This window comes from Scardinius erythrophthalmus, assembly GCF_964197995.2.
Source record: "Scardinius erythrophthalmus genome assembly, chromosome: 19".
NCBI lineage: Eukaryota > Metazoa > Chordata > Actinopteri > Cypriniformes > Leuciscidae > Scardinius > Scardinius erythrophthalmus.
In genome coordinates this window covers 34485016-34504545 of record NC_138239.1, presented here as the reverse complement: position 1 = coordinate 34504545, position 19530 = coordinate 34485016, and the positions used below count along the sequence as shown (strand labels likewise).

Genomic DNA, 19530 nt, shown 5'->3' with positions numbered 1-19530 from the left:
CAGCTGAATCCATAAGGACAAATTCTACATTTGTTCAGAGCTCATGTCTTGTCACAGCAGTTCCTGGACTGCATGTGGGTGGAGTAACAGGCCTGAGCGTTCTCTGATGTGAGGAAAGGAAGGCTCAGCTGTCACTTCTGAGAGACTAAAGTCACTCTCACACCCTAATGGCTACAACTGAGTAAGCGGAGAGGTTATATATAGCTTAGCAGCGCGGTGGAGCCGCACACAATCACTGATAGAGGAAGCATGTGCACCTCTTGTCCCTGGAATAGAATAACAGCTTCATTGTTTGTGACTCATTGATTTTACAGCCCGGCTCCTAACGGCTTGCATTCAGTCATGCTTTCTTTCACTTGTTGCCTCATGGTTTGAAGCACCTGATTCTCAGTATAGCACTATCTTACAGAGGAAAGATCTTTGGATAATGGGTATCACTCTTAGAAGAATCGTCTAATCTGGAGTTCATAGGAATGTACTTTGGCTTTGGGACTATTGTGGGTAAGTTTTTCATTCATGTTTCATTCAGAGAGCAGTGTGTTCTTGTTCTACGGGATCGCAGCAATTTCTATCCACCACTTTATTAATCATTTACTAAAGATTGCCACATGAGAGTGGTATCTTGTGTGTACTTTCTCTTAGACTTTCACACACATTTCAGGCAAATGCAGCATCTTTGTCTTAAATTTGGAGAGTTGTAAATTGCAATGTAAAATCTATATCGTGTGACTGCATGGAAGAATCACATTTTCAGGTGAAATATAGTTTAGGCATAAATTAACATCTTGTGCATATTTGAATGTCCTGCGTATACACTGGGAAAAAAAAAGAAAAAAAAGGAGAAAACTTGGCTTATTAACTTATTTTATTACATGGCTTGGTGAATTCCAATGTAGAATGCGGTCTGTTATGTAAGGGATAATGTAAAGCGAGCCGGTTGTTATAGCGAATACAACCCTGACAGGCTGATCAGGACCTCGACATGAAGCGGAGGGTTGTATTCGCTATAACAACCGCCTCGCTCTACATTATCCCGCTTATTACATGGCTACCCACCAAATAAATCAATAATTTGACACAAAATATTGATTTAAAAAGGAGTTTATTGATTTAAAAACGATTGTATTGCTTCCGCTAAAGAAAATAGTCTGTTCCGTCTCTACGGTTAGAATCCTGCGTCCATAGCAACGCTCTGTTTTTCATGGCAACGGTGTGTTATACTTCGCAGCGATCTGTTATCAAGAAATAACACACCACATTCTACATTAGAATTCAACCAAGCCTTGTTATACAATTCTTGATAACAGACCGCTGCGAAGTATAACACAATGTTGCCATGAAAAACAGAGAGTTGCTATGGACGCAGGATTCTAACCGTAGAGACGGAACAGACTATTTTCTTTAGCGGAAGCAATACAAAAGTTGACAGTAGCCATTGACTTCCATAATCTGGTTAACAACATTCTTCAAAATATCCAAACATTTTTGGGTGAACTATCCCTTTAATGTTGGTCAATATAATATGTTTTGGCTTTTTACAATTTAATTTTATCATAAACAAATTATGTGACAGCATAAAAAAGTGCTCATCTATTCCCAGTGGACTGCTGCCTTTGGCCATTTATTCCAGTAATAATAGTTGTGATGGGAAAGTGAAGGAACGTTTTGCCTTGTTTTTTAGGAAATTTTTATTTTGAGGGCCATTGTGGTGTCGGTTCTTGGTGTGTGGGTTGCTGAGATTCTGGGTGCCGGTTGTCTCTGGTCATGTTCATGGTGGCCCATTGACTACTGACTATGTAGGCTACTGTATTTTATCACCGCCTCATCCAGGTGTCGTTTACGGCTCCTATTAATACTGCGGCTTGCAGATGAACTTCAAAATCACCCCCTTGGAATGGCTTTTTAAAGAGCTATCCAATGATGTCATGTAACCAGAGGTCTTGGTTTTGATTTACTTATGATGTTACATTAGAATGTAACCTGTTAGAAAGGTATTAATGGGTATCATGTGCAGCAATGTAGGCACATTAGCCGATTTAAATGAACAATTTAGAAGAACTGTTTTCTATGTGACTATATTTGAAAAATGTAATGTATTCCAGTGATCAAATCTGAATATTCAGCATTCAGCATTACTCCAGTCTTCAGTGTCACATGATCCTTTAGAAATCATTCTAAAATGATGATTTGCTGCTCAAGAAACTTTTCTGATTATTATCAATGTTGAAAACGTTTTTTTTTTTTTTTTTTTTTTTTTTTTTGCAGCTCAGTATTTTTGTGGACATTGTGATGCACCACCATTCATCATTTATTGAAATAGAACATCACATTTTATTATGTAGTGATTTTATTACTGACAAACACATTTTGAATGTAATTGGTGTTGAATGATCATTGCACAAAATAAGAAGTGAGATTTGTTGAATCTTATAGAAATAAGAAATTATTTTTTATAAGATCAGTTCAGCTGCATGACACAACCCTCATCAAAACTGCTGTGCACTTTTACACACTTTGCCTGTAGTCCGAGTATTTGTGAGTAACTATAAGCTGAAATCCAATAAGACAACTGCTCCTACTGAACATAAGTTATGGATGGCTGATATAAATAGAAGCTGATGACTGTATACAGTAAGATGAACTGGGTAATATTTACTCATGCGTAATAGATACAGATCGCAAATAATAAAAAATATATATCAAAGAGACTCATAAAACGTACATGAGATTGTGTGCTCGTAATGTTTGTCTGTGTTTTACTGTTATCAGAGCCAATGATAAAACTGTTAGAGACTTTGACCTTCTTTCCTCCTCTCTAAACAAGTGTCCATCAAACAGGCCATGTGTTTTGTTGCCTGGAAAGTTCTTTTTCTTTTCCATTTTATATTGGTATTAGTTTGTTTATAGCGCTTACATGGACACCTTTTAAAGTGACCAGGAACGCAAATGTGAAACTTCAGTGTGAGGCAGACTTCATGCCTTGCCAAAGCCACAACCGCAAATGCCATGACTCTCCTAGCCCTTATTTAGACACATTGGACCCATCATGTCCGCTAAAACCTTTCATTTCTTCATTGGCGGCACAGGAATGTGGATTTTGGACAGCTGCTGGTACCAGCTGTGTCTCTTGGTTATCTTCAAAAGCAGACCAAATTAGGAGCCAATAACACCACCAGCTCAGCAAAAAAAACAGGGATGTTCCCATGGGCACATATGTCCCTTTAAAATCTGCAAACATCTGCAAACTATGTGGTTCCTCCCTAATGTTTGAAATGTTTCCCCCACAAAATCTCTCTTGATTTGCATCTACATGCCAGCGCATATAACATAACAAGCATAATGCATAATTTAAAGATATATCACCTTTATATTTTTTTGTGTTACTTTTGATCAATTCTTGCATGAATTATTACAGCCTCAGTCAGGATTTTTTCTGTGTTTTTTTGCTCTTTTAAAAGAGATTTTTCAGATGTCCACTAGTGGTGGACAGTAATACTGTGTGTATTTAATAAACCAATGAATAAAATTATATCAAATCACGTGGAAACCAAAATTATAATATGCTTCAATTATTGCAACTGCAATTGAGTTTATTCCCGTTCAACCAGCAGACGAAGAACTTCATACAAGTTTAACATTGCATGTCTTTGATATCAGAACATGAGGACGTGATTCCATAAAAAAGATTTGGTCGATGTACAACTCTGTGGAAACCCAACTCAGACTATGTAGAAAACGCTCATGCTCCCTCCAGTCTACCAGAGTATGTCGATTTACCCTGATTAGCTATTCTGATTATGTTCAAAATGGACACATTTCTACTGTAGCGAGAAAACCTCAGACTGAAATCTACATTGATCTATTGATGTTTTCAGATTGTGGAAAAGTCAGTGATCAGATGTTTTCAATCTCATCTGAAATGAGCAGTGTTGGGAGTAATGCATTACAAGTAACATGCATAGAGTAATCAGATTACTTTCTGATGTAATGAGTGAAGTAACACATTAAAAGTAACATGCATAATGTAATCAGATTACTTTTTTGTTGTAACTGTGAATTACATTCTAATACCACAAATACATTTATTCACAGCCAAAAAAGTTACTTGAGATGAAGTATTTTCAAGAACAACAGTCACAGTAACAGTATGAATTGTAGCTGAAATATAGCAAGTGATGCATGATGTCCAATTTAGTGGACAGATGATCAGTCAGATTTTCCTCCCAATCTAAAATCAATACTTGGAAAATATAACAATAATATGACTCCTTAGATGCTAATTGAAGCTACAACATTTGTTTAACCTGCAAGAGTCTCCTATAGAAGGCATGGATGATATTCCGGAGCAACTTGGCATTTCTGACATTTCATCTTGGTTTGGAGAAAAAAATCCACATACAATAGCTTGACACTTGGTGGCAGTGTATAGGATGATGCTCTAGAGTTCACTGTAGAGGTTGATGTGCAACTATGCATACGCAAGAAAGTGCTTTTTTAATCGATGTCACTGCGTGACCTCAATGCATGAAAGGGTTAATGCATCTGAATACATTTATTAAATTCTTAAAAAAAATCCTTCTGACCCCAAATTCTGGAAAGCTTATGAATGATCTCAAAAATCTTATTAAAGATATTTTTTTTAACCCTGCCCAGTCCTGTGTATTAGAAGAAAACGCCCAACTACAAATGTCTAAAGCAACTGTCAGACATGCTTTATAAATAGCACTTTACTATGAGTGCTGACACCTCTCAAAGACATGAAATCATCTTTTCGCATGCTGGTGACAGCTGAATATGATATTTTCCAGCTTATTGGCTCTGTGCCACCTCCATTCTGGCTAAATATGCATTTCCACATAAAGGCAGTACAAACACAGTATGCTGGCTTGAGCCTGATTTACCTTTTAGTGTCAGAAACATATCTGAGGAGACTTTGTTATCTGAGCTGCATTAAACTGCAGGAGTCAACAAACAGCACTCGCTTTATAATGACCGGAGCTGTCAATCATTTCACTTCAGCAGTTCTGCTCTCTCGCCAAGACAAACCCATGTTATAATCAATGGTGCTGTCTACACTGCACTCAGTCTCTCATCTACAGCACTGTACTTGTCATGATAAAATCATTTGTGAGTGTGCAGAATTCAGTAGCCGCGTTTCCATGACCCTTCAAAATGCGAAAATTGAAATTGCGAATTGAAAATACGACCAATTTCGTAAAACTCCCATATATCACAAAAAAGTTTGTATGCTCGCATGAGGTGCTTTTTCTGGCAATGCGAAAAAGCAATATTTCGCAAAACTGCAATGGAAACAGTTTTTGCACTTTTAAAGGTAACCTGAAGTAAACGTCAGGTTCAGTGTGTTTGGACAGAGACAAGAGTTCTTCGAGACAAGAGAACTCATAAAAGATAAAAGTATTACGGGAATACTGGATTCTAAACAACAAAGAAATGGCACAATTTATCAAGACCTTGAAGCAGATATGAGGGAGAAACACCTCACATGTGCAGCTCATGAGTATAATAACCCAGCCAACATTTGTAAGTGATCCCATATAGGATTGTCCGCGGGTTCAATAATGGCCTCATGTTAATTGGGTTTTCCTTGCCATTAATGCTTGAATAACACGCTCACATCTCCTTCGATTAAACATAATGGCTAGTGCAGGAAATACGTAAACCTACCAACATCCGTTGCCATGATTTTTGGAATGACGTTTTAGTCTCATAACATCGGTTAATGGAAACGCCGTCATTTCGCAATAGTTTTTTATCGACATTCAGGAAACATCGAAAAAGTTTTGCGCAAATCTGTAATGGAAACTCAGCTAGTGAGATCACTGCATTGGCCACAATGCTCAGCGCTGCAACCTTTCATGCAATACGAGTAGAACTAAATACAGGCTAATGCTGTAACCAACACCTTTCACAATTAGTTAACTGTGGCAGTAAAAATTACAATTGTTAATTTTAAGGCAACCAGGTAACTTACATTTTTAAGTTAAACCTTTAACTTAAAAATGTAAGTTACCTGGTTGCCTTAAAATTTTGAGTTCATTGAAATAAAAAAATTGAGTTAATGCAACAAAGAGATTGGTTTAATAAGTAGAAACTCAAAATATATGTTGTCTGAACCACATTATCTAAGTTGATTTGACAAAAGATTATGGTTTAATAAACAGAACCTCAAAATATATGTTATCTGAACCACATTAATTATCTAAGTTGATTTGACAAAAGATTAAAAGTTGTGATAACAAATCATGAACATTTTTTTTTACAGTGTACTAACATTATAAGTGCATCTCAGGAAATATTATAAAATAAAAAACAGCAATGCATCACCCCCTTTAAGCCAAGAAATAACACACATTTATATAGTATGACAACATAACAGTAAGTGTTTTCTTCTCAACAAAACATCTAAAATACTGATGATAGATTGGTTCTTTACACTTAGACGTTTAGAAACACAAGCAGAATGAATTTCTGAACCAATTGTTCATTAATCCATTTTTCTTACATTATTTGTTCCACTGGATTGAATGCAACAACTTTTACAAGAGACATTTTACAAGCCATAAAGACAGAAATTCGTTACGAATACGCCACGGTGTGGATTAAAAACTATGGAAATAAAAAACAGCTTGAATCGTTACTTTTAAGCCATTCTTTAAATACATTTCCACACTCAAAATGACATGAACACTGGTTTGAAAATCATTTTGCTAGTCCTTTCATGACTGTGGAGGTTGATCCAGATATTTAATACACCAGGATGGTATAAACAGCAGTTATTCTGAGCCTTGTCTATAGTTCTCAAATGGATCTAAACAAATCCATGGAAAAGAGCACCAAAGCAGCATTTCTTATTTTTTTGTATGTTCCTCTTGGATAGAGTTTTAGTGTTCAGAGTGTTTTTTCACTTACAGTTCAGAACATTTATCAACAGGGGAGAGATATGGAGACTATAGTTGTCACATGGTTTATCACAAGGTTTATATATCACTATCAGGATTTGAGTCAAAAGTTCAATTGGATGTTGATTTCAAACTCTTACTATAAGTTAAAACTAAATACAGTCAACCTACAGTATACATTCAAGGAAAGAGTCAACTAGAAATAAAACAGGAATTTTTTGGTTTTCATATTATGCAAGTTGTCCCATGTGTTTAAAAACTGGCATTTTCTTAATTAATTAATTACAATTTCTGAAAGGACATTACAGGGATGCAACTGAAGACAGAAAGTCATACAGGTTTGGTACGACATGAGGGTAAAAACAACTTCAGAATCAGTCCCTCAAGAAGCTGCTAAACTTTCCAATCGATTCGTTTTTAGTTTAAAACGTGTTGTCATGTTTCAGATGTCACGGCTGGATGATGTTGGGCCTGTTCTGTGGACTCTAGAAAGCTGTATCATATTTGATACTTGAATTTCTAAGGCCTCTAAACAAACAACATAATCAAAACTTTGCTGTAAAATCAGTCGCACACAATCTCCAGTCCTTCTGTCGTCTGAGTGATAGTTTAGACTTTTTTAGCAAATAAAGGTATTTTAGTATAATTGAACAAATGTCCTTCAGCTCGTGATTCACGTGTCTTCTGTTGTGAAATCTGCACTGATTTTTATAAAGTAAAAATAAGAATAACTTTGATATTGCTAGTAAAATTTCAAGTTGAACACCTACTGAACCAAATCAACTTATGTTTAATTTATTATCCATACATCATTTTTTTTTTAAATCATGTTCAAATGTATCAAATATGATCATCAGGCTTTTGAGGAAGGTTTATTTGTTCATCTCTCAATAATCATTGTATTGCATTACATTTAAAAAAAACTACAGAAATGTGATCATAAACTAAGCATTTATATTATCTTACTAAGAAATATTATTGGCACATATTGAGTGACGACTGATATGTATATGCATTTTATGTTTTAAGTTTTATATATCAGTTATACTGATATAAAGCTCTCATTGACTTACACTACAAGCATCAGAATTTCATCTTACTTTTTGACCTGTAAATATCAGCATCTGCACCAGTTTTTTGTCCCCTACATATTCTTACTATATCAGACTATATGAGCCATAAAAGCCAGATGTATCAAATGTATGAAAACAAAAAACACACAAGTAACTTTTTAGGGGATTTATATATATATATATATATATATATATATATATATATATATATATATATATATATATATATATATATATATATATATATATATATATATATATATATATTGTCTATATATATATATATATATATATATAGGTTCACTAAAATTGTCCATTAAATAAAAAAGATTTTTCTGATTATTTCATATGTCAGACTTTACAGGGTTTGAATATAATATAGGCTACAATTCTTTTCTTTTTTCATATTTCAAAATGATCTTCATGCACTAGAGTTGCTCTGGAACTTTGTAAATACAGAATCAACACTGGCAAGCAATAAAATCGGTTTCTTCCCTCAGGAGGAAAATGAGGTCCAAAGACAATACCGAGGATGACGGCACAGTTAATGAAGTTCAGCTTGTCACGCAAACTTCACATGATGTCCAGGAAGAAGACGAGGTGAAAATACTGGAGACAGAAAAGACTATCAAGGTTAAACACATGGATGATGACGAGAAAATCGGGCCTGATAATGATGATAAATCAGCACAGAATGACGACCAAATGTTTGGACTGAGAGATCTGTCCAAAGACAACCTTCTGAAACTGCTCGGGATCATGGAAGGAGAGATTCAGGTGAAACTTCATTTATTAAAGATGATCATATATCATCATAACTTTAACTATGGTTCAGATGAGGGTGGATGTTTATTATGTAAATGTTTTAATGTGTTAATACATGTTGCATGAGTGTGCTTCCTCATCCCACAATACCCCTGCCAATGAGCAAGTCGTGTGTGATATCATTTTCATTGTTATACAGTTTTTCCTGTTGTTTCTACTGTAAACAGAGAAGGGGATTATTGGTCATTGGTCTTTTTCAGGTTGCAGTTTAGCACACTTCCTGAATTTCATGTGCTTTTTCAAAATACAATATAGAATCGTTTAACAGCAAGCCATTTATACCTCGCTGAAAATGTTTAATGGTTTAATTGAGCAAAAACACAATAGTGTTCAGTTTTGAGTTGCTCTGTCCAGTCTGACGTTCATGAGTGTCTGGCGCCATCTGGTGTGATCCAGATCAATTATTTGGTTGTTTATATTTATCGAGGGGCCGTTATCGCCTATGCCTCTCGAATTTATGAACAAACGTTTTCCAGGAACGAACGTTTGCTCAAAGTTAGCCTGTATGGTCTTTAATGTCCTCAAAACATTAGCACTGATAGGCTACATTATAACGTTTTTAAGTTGAACGTTCGTATAATGTTTTTTTTTAATGCTATTTGATACTTAATGTCCAGAGAACATTCCAAAGGAACATTCCAATAATGTCTGTAAAATGATTTTAAAAACTGGACGTTTTGTTCGGAGAACATTCAGAAATAGCGCTTTTATAAAACGTAACGTAAGCGAAACGTTCTTAGAACATTTTTGTTAGCCGTGTTATCGGTAAAGGAGGATTTAGAGTGAAATAAGCTTGTTTTCAGTAAAGAGAATCACCTAAGATTTACGCGCGTTCTTATTTCAGTGTTGTTGTAAAAGTTGTCGATATTTCAGCAAACAGTTCTTCATACATTGTGTTTAACAAGTTAAAGAGGATAAACTTTATCATTCAGCTGAACTGCATGTGCGTTTTAGACACTTAACTTGACGTCCTACAGAGTGGATCAAGCATTTGAACACAAAAAATATTTAGGCCTATTTTATGTAGCCCCCTCCATGAAGGACGTCAAAACGAGATGTGGGTCGAGAAAGTAACGTAGCCTATACTCGTAATATGAAAATTACAGCGTTTTAACAAACAAACTAAACTTTATATTAAAATTATGCATTATGCAAAATTATTATATTTGTCAGTCACACAGTAGGCCTACATACATTAAACGGTAAAACGATTTATGTAACCTAATGGTCCTAATAAAATGAATGTTTTTTTTTATTAATGCACAATAACTAGCTTTATGAATATTTATTGAAAAAAAAATCCAATTTGTTTCAATCTCATACATTTTAACTAAGTCAGTATTGCTTGTTCCACAGCCTGCCATATGTTAATCATGTAGGCTACATACTTTTTATCTAAATACATGTAGGCCTAATTGTTTTAACAGTAAACAGATTTATGCTGATTCTAAACCATTTGAATAAATCCATTTTGATAATATGATAAATAAATAAATAAATAAATAATAAATAAATAAATAAATAAATAAATAAAGGAATTTTAGGCAGGTCAGACCCTCCTGTAATTTGCACCCTGAATAATATCCCAACGCATTTCTGTTTTTTACTTGCCACCCAGGCCCGAGAAGATGTAATCCATCTACTTAGGTCTGCGCTGTTGAGTCGACCAGAGGAGCTGGAGTCCCGTTATGGCTCTTCGGGGCCGACCAGACCCCTGCAAGCCCTGCAGAGAGACCAGACGCTCAGCTACAACCACGCTCAACACGAGAATGTGTATGATAAGACAATGGCAGAGGTATACACACAGAGAAAGGAATAACACTGACTAGTTCACCCAACAAGGACAATTCTGTCATGGTTTGGAACAAGGCTATGGAAGCTGGTTTCCGCCACAGAATAAATAATAAAAAAGGTAATTGCAACTATTTATCTCACAATTCTGACTTTTATTTTATCTCAGAATTGAGTGATATAAAGTCAGAATTGTGAGATGTAAACTCACAATTGTGAGATAAAAAGTCGCAATTATCTTTTAAAATGTTTTATTCTGTGGCGAAAACAAGCTTCCATGAAGGTGAGTAAATGATGACAGAATATTATTTTTTGGATGATCTATCTCTTTAAATGCATCATATTAGAAGGGTTTGCATGTCTTTAACTCTCTGTTGGCCAGTCTTAAAGTAATTGTGTTTTTACTCTCCGTGTCTCAGCTGGACAGATTGCGGGATAAGCACAAGGACTCATACCGCCGTATGCTGGAACAGCTCTTGCTGGCAGAGAAAAGCCACCGGCGCACTGTCTACGAGCTGGATATTGAGAAACGCAAACACGTGGATTATATGAACAAGAGCGATGACTTCACCAACCTCCTGGAGCAGGAACGAGAGAGGTGAGACAGGAGAGATGTATGGCAGGGAACAAAACTGATGGTTGAATTGCACATGTAAAATAATAAAATAAAAATAAAGTAAAATAATTAAATAAACACAATATAGACATTTATATTTTAAATGACCAACCTACTGCGATGTGTGCACTATGAAGTTCAAAGTAATTATTTTGCAGAATAATTATTCAGAATAATAAGGTTCGTTAGTTAACATTAGTTAACTACATTAGTTAGCATGAACTAAGAATGAACTGCACTTATACAGCATTTATTAATCTTTGTTGATGTTAATTTCAACATTTATTAATACTTTATTAAAATCTTGTTAACATTATATGCACTGTGAACTGACATGAACAAACAATGAACAGCTGTATTTTTATTAACTAACATTAACAAGGATTAATAAATACAATAACAAATGTATTGCTAATGGTTAGTTCATGTTAGTTAATACATTAACTAATGTTAACCAATGAACCTTATTCAAGTGTTACCAATGAAGTTATTGATATTGCAATGAAGTTATTGTTTATTTATCACTAGGTTAAAGCGTTTGCTGAAACAAGAAAAAGCATACCAAATACGGAAGGAAAAAGAATTTTCTAAACGTATGCAAAGAATATCTGGAGAGCTGGTAAAGCTGAAGTCCTTTGCACTGATGATGGTTGATGAGCGAGAACTTCACTTGGAGAAAATTGACAAACAGAGCCACAAAATACAAGATCTTCTTCAGAAACTCCAGGAAAAGGAGAAGTATCTAAATGAGGCAGAGAGAAAAGCAAAGGAAGACAACCAAAAGATCATGGATCTTGAGGTTGAGCTGGAGCTAAGAACTTCTAAGTTCACAAAAGAGCAAGAGGAGATGTCTGCGAAACTGTCCGGCCAAGAATCTCAACATCAGCAGCTTTCCCAGAAACAAATTGAATTGTCACACAAACTCAAGGAGCTTGAAGAGACGAACGAAGCTCTTCAGAAATCAGCAGAGGAGCTCCAGGCATTGAGGGACAAGATCAGAAAGGGCGAGTGTGGCAACTCGAATTTGATTGCAGAACTTGAGACTTTACGCAAAATAATTCTAGAAATGGAGGGTAAAGATGAAGAGATCACCAAAACTGAGAGCAAGTGCAATGAGTTGAAGAAGATGCTTCTGGCTGAGGAGACTCACAATAAAGACCTGAGGCTAGAGGTGGAAAAACTGCAAGAGAGAATGACACAGTTAGAAACACTAGAGATGACCTTCAATGTGGGCAGGACAGAATGTGGCCAGTTGCAGGCGGCTTTGGAAAAAGAGAAAAGCCTGACGAAAGAGCTAACAGATGAACTAGTGAGCGTTAAGATCCGTATGAAGGAGCTTGAGTCGTCCGAGCTGAAACTGGAAAAGGATGAATTGGATTTAAAAGAGGATCTTTTGAAACTCAAATCAGTTACTGTAATAATGGTTAATGAGCACAAGAACATGGCAGACAGAATTAGGTCAGAGGAAAAGATGAAAGATGAACTGAACCAACTCTATAAGGCAGAGCAGGAGAAAGTCATGGAGGTTACTGAGAGGTTAATAGAGGAGAGCAAGAAGCGTTTGAAACTAAAATCAGAGATGGAGTTGAAGATAGCTGCTCTTGTAAAGGAGAGAGATGAAATAACGGGAAAGCTTTCCAAAGCAGAAGAAAAATGTAAAGATCTGAGCTCAAAGCATGGTATTGTGAAGCACGGTACCATGAGCGAAGAAGAAAGGGAATCTGCTCAAAAGGGGAAAGAACTGCAGAGTGTCTCAACTGCACATGGAAAAGATGAGAATAAAGTTAAGGAGTTGACTTTGGAGGTTGAACGGCTGAAGAACCGTCTTCAGCAACTTGAATCTGTTGAGGGACACCTGATCAAACCAGAGAACGATTCGTTTGCAACTGACAAAGAAAGGGTGCAATTTGTCCCACAGCAGGTGCATGAGATAAGAAGTCAAACTGCGTTGGCTAAGGCAATAGAGCGAGGAGAGGTTTGCTGTCAGGAGGCTGAACTGAGACATCGGTTCATGATGGAGGAGGCCAAATCCAGAGACCTTCAAGCAGATGTGCAAGCCCTGAAGGAGAAAATTCATGAGCTCATGAACAAAGAAGATGAGCTTTCCCAGCTGCAGGTCGATTACTCTGTTCTGCAACAGAGGTTTCTGGAAGAGGAGGACAAGAAAAAGAGCATAAGCACTGAAGTTTTAAACCTCACCAAAGAATTGGAGGTCACCAAGCGCTTCAGCCGAACTCTGCGGCCCATTACCAAAGGAAGCCGAATGATGGATGTTCCAATGACATCGACTGGAATACAAACCGATTCGGTGGAAAATCGGACAGCTGACATTGACACTCCTGCTGCATTCATCAAGAAGTCTGTCCAAGAAGAGCACCGGATCATGAGTAGTCTTCAGCAGAGGAGCTTAAAGAAGCCGGCGCAGAGACCGACAGTCCGTGAACTCTACCCTCCAACGGTCAGTGACTTTACTGCGAAGAAGTCCTGGATTCCTTGGATGAGGAAGAAGGACAGCGGTGCTTCTGAAATGTCTTCAGATACCAGTGGGGAGGTTGCATCTTCTGAAGTCAACATGTCCCAAAAGCATAACCATCCATTGCATGCTCAGGTGATCCCAGATATTCACAACAACGAGGCAACTTTACAGATCTGCATTGCCAACTCAGAGGACTTGACCAAACAAGCTTCTGCCAAACCATCACAAGCAACTCAGACAACCATCATTCCTACAAATGAACGAACCAAAGAGACAAAGAACCCAGAAAGAGTTCGATCTCCAATGACCTTTGCAACCATCTCAAGAGTAAAGAGTGCCGAGATCATGAGGTCTCCCTCTATGGACAAATCACCCGTATCCACTGCATCCAACAGCAGCTCCCAGGAGCACGTGGACATGATAACAGGCCGAGCTGTGTTTAAGGAGACTCCTGAGAAACGCATGGTGCCCACACCCATCAAGAAGTCAAATGCTAATGCCATTTCCACAGAAGACAGTAAGATTCACATTTACTCAGGAGCACAGTTTAAGAAGACCAACGATCATGGTTCAGCTGTCATGGTCAAATCTATTTCCGTATCCTCCGAGAGTAAGGAGGTTTCTACTGGAACTGTGCTACGCTCGCCACACAATGTGACTGCCAGCAAGTCAACATCCAACAAAGCCATAAGTAGCATCTCCATCACGCAGGTCACTAAAGCACCAGCCAGACCTACACTCTCAGTGGTGAGTGTCTAATTTAATATATGAAGGAATATGGCTAAACAATAAGTCTGTGCGATGACTATATTTTCCACTGTAGCACGTGTGCAATATAGTTTAACATGCAAGACAGAGCTTGTTTGTGTGAGGAGAGAATTTGTTTTGTGCATGAGGTTAAGATAGGGCTGCATGATTGACTGAAATTAAACCAAAATCGCAATTTGGCTTAGTGAGATTATGAAATTGCTAAATCTTTTTAAATAAATACACTGCTCAAAAAAATAAAGGGAACACTTAAACAACACAATGTAACTCCAAGTCAATCACACTTCTGTGAAATTAAACTGTCCACTTCGGAAGCAACACTGATTGACAATCAATTTCACATGCTGTTGTGCGAATGGAATAGACGACTGGTGGAAATTATAGGCAATTAGCAAGACACCCCCAATAAAGGAGTGGTTCTGCAGGTGGTGACCACAGACCACTTCTCAGGTCCTATGCTTTCTGGCTGATGTTTTGGTCACTTTTGAATGCTGGCGGTGCTTTCACTCTAGTGGTAGCATGAGACGGAGTCTACAACCCACACAAGTGGCTCAGGTAGTGCAGCTCATCCAGGATGGCACATCAATGCGAGCTGTGGGAAGAAGGTTTGCTGTGTCTGTCAGCGTAGTGTCCAGAGCATGGAGGCGCTACCAGGAGACAGGCCAGTACATCAGGAGACGTGGAGGAGGCCGTAGGAGGGCAACAACCCAGCAGCAGGACCGCTACCTCCGCCTTTGTGCAAGGAGGAGCAGGAGGAACACTGCCAGAGCCCTGCAAAATGACCTCCAGTAGGCCACAAATGTGCATGTGTCTGCCCAAACGGTCAGAAACAGACTCCATGAGGGTGGTATGAGGGCCCGACGTCCACAGGTGGGGGTTGTGCTTACAGCCCAACACTGTGCAGGACGTTTGGCATTTGCCAGAGAACACCAAGATTGGCAAATTCGCCACTGGCGCCCTGTGCTCTTCACAGATGAAAGCAGGCAGCAGAACGTTGTCCACGGCATCTCCAGACTCTGTCACGTCTGTCACATGTGCTCAATGTGAACCTGCTTTCATCTGTGAAGAGCACAGGGCGCCAGTGGCGAATTTGCCAATCTTGGTGTTCTCTGGCAAATGCCAAACGTCCTGCACGGTGTTGGGCTGTAAGCACAACCCCCACCTGTGGACGTCGGGCCCTCATACCACCCTCATGGAGTCTGTTTCTGACCGTTTGAGCAGACACATGCACATTTGTGGCCTACTGGAGGTCATTTTGCAGGGCTCTGGCAGTGTTCCTCCTGCTCCTCCTTGCACAAAGGCGGAGGTAGCGGTCCTGCTGCTGGGTTGTTGCCCTCCTACGGCCTCCTCCACGTCTCCTGATGTACTGGCCTGTCTCCTGGTAGCGCCTCCATGCTCTGGACCTTCTTGCCACAGCTCGCATTGATGAGCCATCCTGAATGAGATGCACTACCTGAGCCACTTGTGTGGGTTGTAGACTCTGTCTCATGCTACCACTAGAGTGAAAGCACCGCCAGCATTCAAAAGTGACCAAAACATCAGCCAGAAAGCATAGGAACTGAGAAGTGGTCTGTGGTCACCACCTGCAGAACCACTCCTTTATTGGGGGTGTCTTGCTAATTGCCTATAATTTCCACCGGTCGTCTATTCCATTCGCACAACAGCATGTGAAATTGATTGTCAATCAGTGTTGCTTCCTAAGTGGACAGTTTGATTTCACAGAAGTGTGATTGACTTGGAGTTACATTGTGTTGTTTAAGTGTTCCCTTTATTTTTTTGAGCAGTGTAGATATATGTGCAGATGAAGCACAGCACTGTTCATAGCGGATCGATCGGTTCGCAGTAAGAGCCATTTACAGTATGACGTGCATTTGAAAAAGTAAGGCGTCAAACATCTTTTCTAACTTGTAATGAGAAGTGTTCAAAAGAGAACATTGAATAGAGTGTTTGAAATAACTGGTAACACTTTATTTTACAGTGTCCTTGTTACATATGTTACATGTACTTACCATAGTAATAGCAGTAAATTAGGCATAATTACATGCAACTAACCCTCAACCAAATCCTAATCCTACCCTAAGACCATGTCCTAACCAGACGCGATGCGATAAGATTCCAGCGACAAATTTTTTGTCTGTCCACACTAGACGCGACACGACTGCGAGATGCATCAAAATCAATCAAAACCCACAGCCAATCAGAACAGCGTGTGGGCGGAGTCTCGCAGCACCAGAGAGTAATCTTGATGGCAATCGCAAGAAAATGGTTAAACATTATTAAAATTACATAGGCTACTGAGTTACTAAAACAATCTTTGTCAAAGAATTCACTTGTTTGTTCACAGTTTGAACGTTCGTGTTTCCATTTGTTTAATTTCAAGATCTAAGGTGAATTATCCATTGTTGCTTTTACAGCCACAAAGCTGGAGCTCTAAATTATATTTAAAGTCACATTACACACTTTTAACATTAAATAAAGCCCATAAAGAGTACCTGAGATTATCATTGCAACACTTTGTGTTTGTTGTTCCAGCGCGGCGACGCAGAAAAATAGAAACCGTTCCTAAAATAGAATCGTCGCGTGTCACCGTCGCGGCTTTTATTGCGCGTCACGGCGCATGTAGTTAGGACTCGGTGTAACCCTATAATAAGTACATGTAGTTAATTAATATTACTCAGTAAAATCTTACTCTTAAATATATAATTAAACTGTAACAGTGACACCTGAAAATAAAGTGTAACCAAATAAATGACTTTTGTGATCTGATGTGCTTCAGATCACAGAATGAGGCAGAAATGATATTATTTTATAATATTCTGTATAGTGATAAAGGCTATGTCGATTAGCATTGCATATATATACTTTAATACTTTCAATATACTTTCATGTTTCATCAGTCAAAATGTATATGTGTTACAGCGAAAGCTGGATGCCTTAGTTTGTCCACATAAGAGATCTCCTGGATCATCAGAAGATTTATTACTCTTATGAGTCTCACTTGTGCACTTTCTGCGCGAGGGCGCCCTCTGGCTACGAGTGTGAATGAAAGGACATTACATTACGTGTTTACTCAGTAATGCTCTCAAAACCCTATTTTGGATGGAAAAATAGGAAAGAAAGAATTGTTTCTCCAGTGTAGAGAAGTGTGCAGTAGTTGTTGTCTCTCTCAGTGGATGCATATTATTTCCTGACAAAAATGAAGAAATTAAGTCACAGATATTTTGATTAATTAATGCTCCTTCTGTCTCTGTTACTCAACAGCAGCCCGTCATGGATGCCCCGTCAGCACGGCCAGGGTTCAGTCGGATTCCAATGTCTCGGGGGATGAAAACGGGAAAAGCTGTGCTTGGAGCTTTGGGAATCACCACAGGAGTTAAAGTTGAAGCAAATGCTGAGAACCAGTTCATGAACATTGACCTTAAAAAATCCACTGTCAGTAATGGAGCGTTACAGGGTGGAGGGAAAGGCTGAGGGCACTGAACAAATAATAAACACTTTTAAATTTAAGTCTACTGCCAAAAAAAATGAATTATTTTCAATTACCACTTTGCAGAGATGCAAAGGAGGACACTGATTTGTCTTGCCCTCCATCAAGGGAAGGAGCCATGTTTGCCAAAATGTTAGCCTTTACTGCAGGACAATGGAGCGCTGCAGTGATGATATACGTAGGCCAACCTGGAAGTTATTATCAGCACCCTACAAAAACAAAATAGGACTCCATTTGCTTTTGGATTACTACAGAAAATAAGCTCTGTGACCTTTTTTGTAGTGACCAGATGAGTTTACCTGTTTGGCGTGATGACATTTAATGTGCCTGACAACCTCTGTCGACCCATTTAGACACTTTTTAGCAACCGCCTATTAAAGTAAAAGTACAAGCTTTAAAAAAAACTTCTGATGTATTTTATATTGTAGATCATATCTTGAGCTTGTGTTCACCACAGACCTTGTTTCAGGCATTTAACAAAAAACCCATTGACTTTAGGACGAACTTGTTTTTGGGTTGTGCCCACAAAAATATGTATGTATCATCCCTGCAGCGCTATATATCCTGTAGGAGAAGTCAGTGTTTGGTCTTCTGATGAAAATACTCTTTTGCAAGCTACTAACTGTATAAATTGCAAATGCAATATTATAATAATAGTTTTACCAGTGTCTTTTTTTTTGGAGGCTCATAAATGCATTGACAGGACAGTCACTAGTGAAATGTTTGGGACTTTACACAGTCAGCCAATAAGTGCGGGAAGTTCATATGTTCGAGTTTGCAAGTCGTGTTTATGAAATCAGGTGCGTTCAAGTAACTTTAGTCAGAGCAAGATGGCGGTGTACTTACTTTTAATTAACTACACAAGAATACAGCAAGCTTTTTTTTTTTTTTACCTCTACTTCAGGAAATGAAGAGCAAAGAATGTGCATTAGGTGTGTTTTGCTTTTTTTTATGTTTTTAATTAATTTATGAAGCCACTGTAGATTTTATTGTTTCATATAATGTTGTTATATTACAATGCTATCATATTTTGTGCAGGCAATTAGCATCTTTTGTTGTAAATAAAAAAAGCCTGACAGTATCACTGCTATATTTCTCACCAACACGCCCCCAACTCGTTAACTCAGGGCTTAAAGTTTCCCACTGGTATTTATGACTTTGTGGTGGCGTTCTTGTACGTTCAACTTGTAAATACGATCTTACCGACATGACTTTATCAAACCATGAGCGCCCACCATGAGCAAAGATGGCAGCATGTCGTCATGTATGCTAACAGACAAGCTATCGGTTCTCTTCAGGTATTAGACCAAGTTGCTCGCAAGAGTGAAATAATATTTATCCAATAAAAAAATCAAATGAAATAAAACTGTTATCAAATGAAAACGTGTGATATCTGCTAAACTGTTGTTTAATGATTTTAATAGTGTATACTTTTAGCATTCTCTGGAACGTTTAAATCAGACCAAACACTTTCTGTCTGTAATGTTGTTATGAATTGAAATGTATTGATAAGAGTTTCACCAAAAAGCACATCTGTAATGGAAGGCATTTTTATTACTCTTTTAAAGTAAAAA

General features: G+C 38.0%; 1 protein-coding gene across 1 annotated transcript; it reads left to right on the top strand.

The window, feature by feature from the left end:
* Positions 1-224: 224 nt before the first annotated feature.
* On the top strand, positions 225-19348 carry filip1a (filamin A interacting protein 1a). The gene is made up of 6 exons (XM_081347456.1): positions 225-501; positions 8494-8770; positions 10437-10613; positions 11029-11207; positions 11754-14448; positions 17731-19348. Exons 2-6 carry the CDS (start codon positions 8501-8503, stop codon positions 17938-17940), a joined length of 3531 nt encoding a protein of 1176 aa, XP_081203582.1. The 5' UTR covers positions 225-501; positions 8494-8500; the 3' UTR covers positions 17941-19348.
* Positions 19349-19530: the final 182 nt, after the last annotated feature.